This window comes from Lepidochelys kempii, chromosome 8 (assembly GCF_965140285.1).
Source record: "Lepidochelys kempii isolate rLepKem1 chromosome 8, rLepKem1.hap1, whole genome shotgun sequence".
NCBI classification, from domain to species: Eukaryota; Metazoa; Chordata; order Testudines; family Cheloniidae; genus Lepidochelys; species Lepidochelys kempii.
The window spans coordinates 47218197-47230409 of NC_136387.1; the positions used below are offsets into that span (position 1 = coordinate 47218197).

At 45.4% G+C, this 12213-nt stretch overlaps 1 protein-coding gene across 3 annotated transcripts in view; it reads left to right on the plus strand.

Annotated features, from left to right (window-relative positions):
* The first annotated feature begins 1521 nt into the window (after nt 1-1521).
* RXRG (retinoid X receptor gamma) overlaps nt 1522-12213 on the plus strand; it is a 116436-nt gene continuing 105744 nt past the window's right edge. For 2 of the 3 annotated variants that reach the window (XM_073358200.1, XM_073358199.1), the window contains exon 1: nt 1522-1659. In XM_073358200.1, coding sequence (XP_073214301.1) covers nt 1614-1659 — 46 coding nt within the window. In that variant the 5' untranslated portion in view covers nt 1522-1613. Of the gene's footprint in view, nt 1660-5789; nt 5835-12213 lie in introns of those variants that run through there. The other variant, XM_073358202.1, reaches the window with a different exon arrangement.

The window sequence follows — 12213 nt, forward strand, 5'->3', positions numbered from 1 at the left end:
CCCATTTTCCCCAGCCACATTTTTAGAATGGGATCAATAAGTTATACTAAGGAAGCATACATTATAGTTTATTGAAATAATTCCCACTGTGACACTGTAAATCTTTACACTCTACAGGAAAACCTTTACAATGGTCCCCCTGTCCCATATATGAGAAAAGGACAGGGGGCTGCCAACATGTGATGGGGGGTACCAGCCCTGCACTGGGCCTGAAGGGGTTAAGGAGAGCCCCTGGGTACAATCCCCCTTGCCTGCTATAACTGCAGTAGGTGTCAAGTCTGGGGAGAGGAGATAAGAGGACAAGCCCAGCTTGGTGAGAGGGAGGAGACCTCTTGAGCTAGCTTTAGCTAGAGACTGCCTTGAAGGTGCCTCCAAGGAAGGACCAGCTGGGGCTAGAGCTTAACTGGAGACATCTAATGTGAAAGCTGCCTTGGCCAGGTAGGCCTGGAGCAGGACCTTTTTGTTACTCGTAACTAGTTTGGCTTCCCTTTTGTTTTGGGCCTGACCGAAGAGTCAGCCGGGGAAGAGTATGTGAGGCGGGGCCACAGGGCACACTGGGAAACAGCCCAAAGGGACAGAGGGGTCAGTATCCCGAACTGACAGCACAACTGTCCATCTCACTTGGTTGGAGCTGACCTAAAGTGAAGAGAGATGAAAGTCAAATAACCTATGAGTGCTATTCTCAGGGTATCCTCTTGCTTTCTGGGGCAGGTGGACCAGAAACAGAGAGCTGGCAAACAATGCAACAGTTCTGGGAGGTCCTGAAAGGTGCTGTGAAGAGTCATTTGCATTGTATGCCGCTTGCCACTACGTGTGCTACAATCACACCCCCCAGTTGCAAGGTCAACATACCCAAAGGCAGGGGCTAGGCCTTCGCTGCCAAAATAAGGCAATAGCACGTGTCAGCTGCAAATCCCAGGGGAGGCAAGGCTCTGTAGTGCTTTACCTTGATGTAGCTAGTCAAGGTCGACTCTGGGTGGAGGTACGGTGTTGACCTCTGGTAGCGATAGCAAGGTAAAAAGTACATGTGCTTTGTCTGTCCTAGGAATTAACAGCAAGAGATCAAATGTGCATTAGTTAGCTTTCTGTAGAGAGCCAGAGAGAGGAAGCAGTCAAAAAAGAAGAAATGTGACTGGATAGTTTATGGACTTGTGCTAAAAGTTCAAAGGCCAGCTGTTATCTCGCCGGGGGAAACTGAGATTGGAAGGGGGCTGCAGGCATGGTTAGAAACAGACCCTGCCTTCAAATAGCAAACTGCCCCCCTTGATGACACAGATTTTAAAACCACTCCTCCCCCCCTGCCCCGGCTGAGAAGATCGCAGCCCTGGCTGGTTTGTCTGGCCATGCTGTTGGCACTGTGTTGCAACACAAAAGAGAGAGGAGCCAAAAAAGCAAACGTGCCCATGCGCGCAAAAAAAAAAAAATGCGCCAAAAACCCAGCCCAGGTCAAGGTCTGGGAGGTAAATTTGTAACTCGGGGAAGATTGTCAGGAAGCAGGTTATAATGTGCAAGCAGGCTTCCCGTTCCCTCCTCCCCTGAGAGCCTCCTTTGTCAGGGTGACCGGAGCACCCTTCCCAGGCTAGTGAGCTGGAGGCCAGGGACACAGCTCAGAGATGCAGGTCCCCCAGTGCACGGTGACGGGCTCCTTTTCTCCTTTCCGTAAGTCCCCGCCTCACCCTTTCTTAAAATGTAAAGCTGAACGGTGCTGACCTGACACTGTCAAGCCGAGCGAGCAGGCCATATGCATTGCCTTGAATCCGACTCTGCCAGGAGAGGGGCTGATGAGACACAAGGGCTGCCTGGAGTCTTTACAAATAGCAATGCTCCATTGTTTGTTTTCTCTGGGGCTTTGCAACAGCATGGCTTGTCTCTGTCTTCCTGTAGCAGTCCTGGAAACCTTGCAAGTTGAGGTTTGTCACAGTGTAACTCGGGTGCCAGCATGCAAGTTTTGGAAAGAAACAAGCTTTTGCAGCATTGGGTTTAAATCTCCCGTTGCTCTGGGTTTGATTTATTTCTCCCTGATAAGCCTGGGTTCATAAATGTTCAGTACATGTTTTCCTCTTATAGTGCATGAACAATAACATGCATCAAAAAGAAGCGGGAATGGGATGCAATTCTGTAACGGACGCATACTGCTTGGGGCTCACACTTCGCAAATAAGGGTACATTTATAAAACAGTTTATAAAGGGTTAATGATTCATAGATGTTATAGGCGTGAACAGGTGGTTGTAAGTGTAAACACATGTTTGCATTGCAACATTTAGTGGTGGAAACAAGTGAAGAATCAGGGGGAGGAGACGTAGTTTCTTGGTTTTGTTTTGGGGCACTCTGATTTGCCAGGGCTGGCTGGGGTAGTTCTGCTGGGTGGGCCAGAATCCTCCACAAATGAGGCATGGTAGTCACTAGGCCTACTCCTGAGCTGTCTGAAGCTACTTAGGTGATTTCCATTGTGGGCATGTAGCCTGGCAGGACACACTCAGAATTGCTCTCTGGTAGAACCAATGGGAACTCACGGGGAAGGGGAAGAGTTTATAAATAGGAAGAGTGGGAGCCAGATTAGAGTGGAAGATTTATGGTGGGAGCACTACAAGGACCAGATATCTGTACCATAGGGATTGTATTCCAGCAACTTTACCCATTTTGTGGAATTTAGATAGCAGGCTGCTTGCTCCCTCACCCCCCTTGCAGAAGCAGACAAAGAGGACTAAAATGGCTGTAGGCTATGCAGATTGCAGACTGGTGTGGCAAAGACTCAGGGGGAGTTTGAAGGAGACTGGGGGACTAGTGCTTGTTTCCCAGTTTTAAGGAGATGGCATCCCCTAGAGAGAGTTTAGGTTCTGTTCCACAAAAACTGAGAAGAGAAGAGCCCCAGGGAGGTGTATGTATGTGCATGATTATACTTTGCATTTTAACTCATGATAGTAACAAATACTAAAACTTGGGGAGGGGGAAGCCCCCTTGAAGGAGTATAGTCAATATGCAAGAGTTGTTATTGATGATATTCATAATTGTTTCAAGGGTTATAAGCAAACTGTTATGTATGCATAACTTTATATAGATTGAGTAAATGTTTATCTTTAGTGATTTTGAGCCACTCTCCAGTTACATATTTAATGCGATATTATACATCAGCATGGAAAAATTGATGATATTTTTAAAATCAAATTTTTAATTTAAATCGGACTTTATTTAAATCAGTTTTTAAATTTAAATTTTGTTTAAAAATAAACAATAAAAACAAACCTACTTAATAAAACAATAAAATAAAAATAAACCTACTTAAAATTAAATTTGAAAGTCGGACAGTCTATGTTAAGGTCTAAATTTATAATAATCTATGAATTTCATTTAAGTGAAATAAAAATAATGCTAAGCAGTACTCATTTCCTGCCGAAGTTTTAAAGCAAGTCACAGCACTGAACTGGTGGAAGTCTGGCTAAGCACCTGAAACCAGAGTTTGTTGAAGAAGGATGTTGATAAATTGGCGAGGGTTCAGAGAAGAACCGTGAGAATGATTAAAGGATTAAAAAACCTGCCTGATTGTGATAGACTCAAGTGATAGAGAAGGTAAAGGGGTGACTTGATTACAGTCAGATGAGGTGATCCCAAACGATCCCTTCTGGCACTGGAATCTATGGAAAAGTGCTAAACCAGCTTTTGACGGCAGTAATCTTTGCTGCAGGTGCAGAGAGATTATTTTGTTCATTTCAGTTTATTCAGTTGGTTCAGTTCAATTCAACGACTAGTTTATTCAAAGTTAAGACACTGATTGAAAGTTGAAAAAGCAGGAAAGCTTGTTTTTTTTTCTTCCCTTTTCTTCCAATCTATGAATAAAAACCAGGAATGAGGGATGAGATCTACTAGTTCTAAAATCTCAAAGGGTATGGCGACCAGAGACCATTAGTTCAATTCACTAACTACAGATAATACTTATTTTGTTTACTAAATCAGTTAGTTTTAAATGTAAAACATATTTTGATCACCTCTTTTTTCCTGATGTATCCAGCACATTTATGGTGTTTTTTATTTAACTAACTCTTAAAAATGCTGGTTTTGACATTTTTTAAATGAATTCTAATTTCCATCCAAATAAGGCTTGACACAAATCCCAAGTAAAAAATTAACAATCATCTAGTAAATAAGAAATGCATCATTCACCATTTTCTAACATAAAATATAAAAATTATTAATCTGAAAAAATGTATGTTAAGTTGTATCATTGCTTAAATAAATGTGTATAGGTATACTATAGTGTCCTGGTTAGCAAAAAGTACCAAATGTAGTGTAAAAGCTTTATTTTGTTGCAAATCAATGTTTTTTAATGATTATCAACCAGTGAGTATCGACTTTTCTTTAGGAAAATAATACTAAGTACAAATTAAAACAAGATTAAAATTGATTATTTAAATTGTTTTCCGACTTGCTAATTTAAATCATGATTAAAAGCAGTGATTAAAATAGCTTTGATTTAAATCAATCCATCTTGTAATATGTATCAAACTCCTGGTCTGTACCCCAGAAGAGAGGAGAGCTGAGGTACAGGAAAATAGAAAGAAATATTATGCCAAGCATTAGCCTGGTGCTTTTTTCAAGTCTGGTTCCCCAAGTACATCAGTAGGAGGGGGGTATAGATGCTTATAAAAGCAACCTGTTGAGCTGCTGGACTCTAACAATTAGTAACAATTGATCTAACTGCTTATTACACTGTCAATCATTTATTAGGGGAACAGAGTGGGTGAGGTAATGTCTTTTATTGGACCAACTTATGTTGGTGAGAGAGACAATCATTTATTGACCCTTTACTAACTATTTATAAATGCACCCTAAATATATGACCCATCTTGAGTCAGTAAAGGGTTCCAAATCACAGAGCACACATGGATTGAAGCAACAATTAAACTCACTGCTTCCTTGATAAATCGAGTTCTGTAAACTGATGTTAATGTCAGATTAACAATGATATCGGTGAGCGCATTGAAAGATTCATTGGTTAACAAGAAGTGTGTTATGTAAGCTGATTAATAGTTGTGTGACACAAGATAGTCAACAGAATTTTCTGGTGGACAATATGCAACGTATACATATTGTTTTCAAATCAGTGTAAATCATTACTTTATACAGTGCAAACTATTGCAGTGAGTAAACTTCATCTGTCATGCAGGGTTGTGGCTGGTCTTTCACAGATGCTAAGACTGATGGGCGCTGGTCATGTAGCAGAGAACCAGGCCCTTTGTCTTGTACCTTGCGTTCTATTTCCCACCTGCACAAATGGACTGCAAACCGGAGGTCACACTCTAACAAGTTAGATTCCTTCTGTGATCTGGCCCCTTTATGTTGTTCTGGTGCCACAAACGGGCCACAAAGTCACCAGATCTCATCATGGCGGGGATTCCCTTGGCATGGAGAGTCAGTAGCTGGTGTAGACTTAGCATAGCTGGCTCTAACACCACCCCTAGCATAGTGGGGTATCATAGAGGCGAGAGAGGGTGTGGCTAAAGCTTTACTGTGCTCCAGCTAGTCTCAGCTGGCCCTTTGGGTCCGTAATCATCCTGCCTGGGTTAGCGTAGCTCTGATGCTGCTCTGAACTAGGCAGATGTTAAGCCCTGTGTAGAACTAGACTCAGAAGCAAGTAGCTGCTCCTTTGGATATGCTCTCCACCTTAACTGCACCCTGCGAATACTGATTATAACTACTAGTCTGGCCGTGTGATCATAGCAGCATTTTGCAGCCACTCGGCATGGCTGTAAATGGCGACACCAGGCGCAGGGCAGTGGGGAATCAGGACCAGAGGGTTGAACCGGATGCAGAATACCGTACGAAGAGTAGAACTGGGGTGAGCTATTTGTAGGCTATGATTTTTTGAATGAAATTCAGCTGGTTTCTTGTTTGAGAACAGACTGATATTTATGAATTTGTGTGCGATCGGTGATGATTGAGTGTTTGCTCCAAGCAAACAAATTTCAGCCCACAGATTGCTTACAAGCTGAGCCTGGTGGGTGTATTTCCTCTTTGTTGTTACTGCTGTGTGATTAGTCACCTTAAAGATATAAGTCCAAAATCCAGGGACTCTGCCCCCACCCCATGAAATAGGCTGTGTGCTGGGTAACACTGGAAGGTAGAAGGAGGGGGGAGGAAGAGTGTGTGTGTGTGTTTGGAGGGAGGGAATCCGTCTGCCAGGCTGCAGAGTCAAGCCACGTTCAGGATTTGTGATTATATCGGTTAGACAAGAGAAGTAATGTGGTGTAGCGGACTAGGCAGTGGAGTGGGAGTCAATAAACTGGGGTTCAGTCCCTGGCTCTGCAACTGATTTGCTGTGCAAGCCTGGCCAAGTCACTGTGCTTGTTTCCCTGTCTATGTAGACTGTAAGCTCTTGGGCTTGTCCCTCAGCATGTGTGCAGAATACTTAGCAGGATGGGGCCCTGCTCTCAGGGCCTGCAGGTGCTACTCAGTGCCAGTAATAACTGTCTAAAAGCCCTCGGTACAGGAGGGTGCTAGATAAATTTGTGCACAAACCAGAAAGGTGTCTCTGCATCGCTGAGTTGTTTGAGTTGCTGCAATCCTTTACTGTCGTTGGATAGCTGGAGACAGTGTTTCTGTTGCTCATTCACATTAACGCAGTGGGGTGGTTAACAGTGGAAAACAGTTAAATTTGGGTTGTGGGGATGGGCACAGGAATCAGTAGTATTTTTGTAGGGGAGGGGGCTGGTGGTGTAAGGTTTGTAGGCCTGCCAGGAAGTTGTGGCCAGCTTTGCCCATGAGAGCTGTGAGGATGGGAGAACGCCCCTGACTATGGATGCTTGAGTCAACCTTAGCAGCAGCAGCAAGCTGGTCACTCATTGTGCATGTGTGGAATAGACAGGCATCATGCTGCCAGGAGTAAGATATGTGGCATTCTGAGTGTCAAGGACCAGTGTATTGCCCTTTTGGCTCGAGTGGTTTGCTACAATTCAGGGTCTTGCAGGGTTGTTTCCATTAGGCTGAGAAATCAGTGATGCGTGTCAGGTATTTTCTTGCAGTTTATTCACAGTCTTCTTTCCCAGAACATAGTTAGAACAAACAATGCCATGCAGTTTCCTTGCTGAGATCCCACTCCAGCAATCTCTGTGCCCAAGAAGCCCTCTGCCTTTGTTTTTTCTCAGGCTCACGCTTGCAACACCATCTCCTGTGTCCATCAAAGGCCTGGTCTACCCTAGAGTTAGAGCAATACAAGGCAGCTTGCGTCGCCCTAACTATGGAAGTACTGACATTTAAACGTTGCTCCCGCTGAGGTAACTGCCCTGCTATGCTGACTTAATAACTCCACCTCTACAAGAGACACAGAGTCAATGTCAATGTAGTTAGGTCGCCGCAGTGTCAGTGTTGCTTATGTCAACTGTTACTGGCTTTCAGGAGCCATCCCACAGTGCCCCAGACTGACAATACAATAGATACGGGTGCTCCCGGTGAGGACATCCACTATCAACACAAGGAGCAAAGTGTAAACTCGCACAAGCAGTGTAGTTATGATGGCGGCTATATGCCGATGTAAGTTAGATCGACTTAATTTTGTAGTGTAGACATGACCCAAGTACGTACTTGGGCCCTGTCACCAGAGTGTCTGAGCACCTCACAATCTTTCATATTCTTGTCCTCACAACATCCTGGTGAGATAGGGCCCTGCTGGTAATCTCATTGTACAGATGGAGAACTGAGTCCTGGGGAGGGTAATGATACAGGAAATTATCAGAGCAGAGACTTCCTGCTCCAACACACACCGCCTGTAAATGATGATCTAGCCCTGCTTTTGCAACTGGGGAAACCCATCAGTCCGCACAGCTTAGCTCTGACCTGCCACGTGGCCTATTGCTTGCTTTGGGGTGGTCCCCACTGCCCCGGCTGTTTGTACTTGCTCCTTTTGTTGATCCTGGAGGAGGGTGCTTGTCACCCATTGGCTTAACGAGGTCTGTGATTTGTTTTTTGGATAAGACTTACTAGCCATTAGCACCTTTCAGCGTAGGAAGTGACTGACCAATCTCTCTCGTGATCCTGGCCTCAGACACTGGTCTAAATGTGAAGAAAGCAAGACATGAAAGCCACGTCCAGTGTTTCATGCCATGCTTCAGTCTAGTCATTTGAGTGTCCAGTGTTCCTGGCATAGGTTGAATGCTCCATGTCTGTTTCAGCTAGTCTTTTGTGTCCTGTGTTCTTTCAGGTGACTTATAAACTTCCCTGTCACAATCTGAGGTAGGACGTAGTGGGAGGAATATAGGCTGAAGCCTGGTCTATGCTACAAAGTTAGTTTGTTGTAAGCTGCCTTCCGGCGACCTAGTTGTGCATATGTGTATGATTAAGTGGCCCATTATGCTGACATAGTAACGCCACCTCCCTGAGCAGCGTTGAGCCAAGGTTGATGTACAGTAGACACAGCGCAAGTGTAGACAGTGCGTTACTTATGTCGACCCTAACTGTCCTCCAGCAGCTGTCCCATGATCCCAACGATGACCGCTCTGGTCACCATTGTGAACTTCACTGCCCAGGGGTCCTGGAGTCCAGCAGCTACTCTCTCTTTAAAGCCCTGTGAATTTCTCAATTTCCTTTTCCTGATTGCCCGGCTTGGTGAGCACACCTAGCAACTCTTCATTGTTGTGTGCAGCTGCCCAGCCGACCATGCCAACTGCATGGTCCAGCCACGCTCCTGCCTGGAGTAGATGATACTGGATCTCCTGGACCTGTAGGGAGAAGAGGCTGTGCACGCACAGCTCTGGACTAGCTACAGAAATGTGGACCTCCATAAGCAGGTTGCTCGGGGGATGCAGGAAAAGGGCTATGGCAGGGACTGGCAGCAGAGCCGCGTGAAAGCCAAGGAGCTGCAATAGGTGTACCAGAAGGTCAGGAGGGCCAACAATTGATCCAGTGCCAAGCCATGGACCTGCTGCTTTTACAATGAGCTGTATGCCGTTCTCAGCAGAGATCCCACCACCACTCCACACAACACCTTCGGTACCTCCAAGAAGCCTGAGTCATAGGACTTTGTCATGAGCTATGAAGTGGATGAGGAAAAGGAGGAGGAGAATGGCAACTGGGGAATCAAGCTGCGCAGCAAGCCAGCCCTGTTTTTGACTCCACCAGTCAAGCACAGTTGAGCCCGATGCAGGGGAAAGAACCACAGGTAAGTGTATACATACATTTTCCATTACCGGGATGGCTCCCCTGGCCCCTGAAAATAGCAGGACACAGCTTTTGACTCTTCATTAATTTACTTGTGCTAGAAGAGGGAGTGGCATGACCAAGACAGGTAGAGTTGCTAACTGCTTTTCAGTCACCTCTAGAGTTAGGTGCGGGGAGGCGGGATGCAGGGGACCATGCAAAGCAGTTTGTTTATGGACACAGGGATGTCCCTTGAATTCTCATGAGAGATTTTAATGAAACTTCCATGGATGTCCTCTGCAATCTTCTCCCAAAGGTTTCTAGGGATGGCAGCTTAATTTCTTCCTCCGTGGTAGGACACTTCTCCATGTCAGTCAGCAAAAACTTCAGCAGGCACCATTGCAGTATAGAAGGTAGCAGCATATGGGTCCAGGTAGCTTCAGGACACGAGCAGCAGCTGTACTCTCCGCACCTTTGCTACCCTCAGGAGTGAGATCAGCTAAAATCACCAATGCCAATATTCGGTGCCATTGCCTTATGGTACTAGTTATAGGCCTCTGAGCAATTCCCTCCTCATTTCTCTAACCCCTGGTGGGCCGTATTCACCATGACTGGTGCTGTGCACAAGTAACCCCAAGCAGAATTGTGAATGAGGAGGTGGTGCTTAAAACTTTAGGGGAGCAAGGGGAGTGAGTTCTGCCTCTTAACTTTTCCTTTCTTTCATGACTACAGTGATGACGGTACCTGTGTGTGTTTTATCTGCAGCTGCTGCCATTGTGGCCTTGAGCCTCCTCCTCCAAACCTGTGGAACACCAGAGCCAGATAAGGGGGAGAAAGAAGAGTACTCGGGATGACTTATTCAGTGAGATCCTGCAAGCCAGGGCTGCATTGGACCATGAGCACAAGACCTGTGGGGTGAACATTGGAGACAGCCTGGAGAAGGAAAGAATGGAGAGGAGAAACACCAGGACATAATGGGGCTTCTCCAGCAGCAAACACAGATGCTGCAGACTCTGGTGGATTTAGAGGTTCAACAATCCTGGGTTCACCTCCCTCTGCAGAACTCAATATTGGGACCTCCCTATTCCACCTTCATAGGGGTAGTTTGACTTCTTTATTTTTGGGGGGGAGAGGCAGCTCCAGCAAGGCCAATGGGGACGTGCATGGGGGGCAAATTCTGTGTTTGCCCGAGGCTTGCCATGTCTGTGTAGCTGAAATGGACATGAATGTTCTCTTCCCTTCATAAGTTCTTCACTCTTAATTTATTAAGTTTTAATAAGTTTTAAATACATTTGTTTTAAAATTTCATGGTTGTGGGTTTTTTACTGAATTCTGTTACAAAATACAGCTCTCTTATTTAAAACATAACTCATATTTATTAGTTTGCAACACCTGTTACCGAATGCTTAGCAGGCCTGAAAGCAACCAATTACTTGTTTCAGAGTAACAGCCGTGTTAGTCTGTATTTGCAAAAAGAAAAGGAGTACTTGTGGCACCTTAGAGACTAACCAATTTATTTGAGCATAAGCTTTCGTGAGCTACAGCTCACTTCATCGGATGCATACCGTGGAAAATACAGAAGATGTTTGTTTTTATACACCCAAATCATGAAAAAATGGGTGTTTATCACTACAAAATGGCCCGCCTTGATTATCATACACATTGTAAGGAGAGTGATCACTTTACATAAGCTATTACCAGCAGGAGAGTGGGGTGGGGGAGAGAGAAAACCTTTTGTAATGATAAACACCCATTTTTTCATGATTTGTGTGTATAAAAACAAACATCTTCTGTATTTTCCACAGTATGCATCCGATGAAGTGAGCTGTAGCTCACGAAAGCTTATGCTCAAATAAATTGGTTAGTCTCTAAGGTGCCACAAGTACTCCTTAACCAATTACTTGTTATTGATAGTGTGCCGCAACTCCTAGGATAAGCCACAAACAAAATTAATAGAGGTACTGGCAATGTTGTATTCCTACACGTACAGCAATCACCACACAATTCCTAACAGGCCACAAAAGAGCAGGGCCAGGTAGAGCATGGTGCAGCAAAACACATTACTATGGCTCACTGTTAAAATGCTCTTTCAAAGCCTCCTTGAGCCATATAGCTACTCAGTTAGCTCAGCCAATACAAGAGCTATTAGAAGTTTAAACTCAGCAGACAGCCACTCCAACTCTGCCCTCCACCCTGGCAGAAAGGTTTTCCCTCTTTGCGTCAAATCGTATCCAGGACAAAGCAGGCAGCTATACCCATTGGACCTCAGTGAGAAAAATATCCCAATCTTCTGAGTAAACAAAGCCAACATCCCTTCAATTGACCAAAAGCACGTTCAACTGTCATTCTGCACCTGCTGAGCCAGTAGCTGAATCATACCTTGGTGCTGTCAATGGCCTGTGTATGGGTTCGTGAGCAAGGGGTAGGCTGGGTTGCCCAGGATCACTACTGACACTTCAACATTCCCAGTGGTAATCCACCAGTCAGGAAAGAAAGTCCCTACTTGTAGCTTTCTGAACGGTCCTGTGTTCCTGAAGATGCGAAGACCATGCATTGTCCCTGACCAACCAACACTGACGTTGGTGAAGCCTCCCCGGTGATCCCCGGATGCTTGTATAACCATAGAAAAGTAGTCCTTTCTGTTGATGTGCTTTATGGCAAGGTGGTCTGGTGCCATAATAGGGACGTGCGTGCTGTCTAGCACTCCACCGCAGTTTAGGAACCCCATTGCTGCAAATCCATCCACTGTCTTGCACGTTGCAAGAGTCACAGTTCTGCGTAGCAGGAAGCGATTGATGGCGTTGCACACCTGCATGACAACGGCCCCTGCAGTGGTTTGCCTGACTCCAAACTGATTTCCAGCTGACCGGTAGCAATCTGGCATTGCAGGTTTCCACAGTGCCATCGCCACTGGCTTCTCCACTGTCAGTGCAGCTCTCATTTGGGTCTCCCTGCACTGAAGGGCCGGGGCAAGTTCGGTGCATAGATCCGGGAACGTGGCCTTGCGCATCGGGGAGTTCTGCAGCTGCTGCTCATCATCCCAATCTTGCACTACGGTGCAATCTCACCAGTCAGTGCTCATTTCT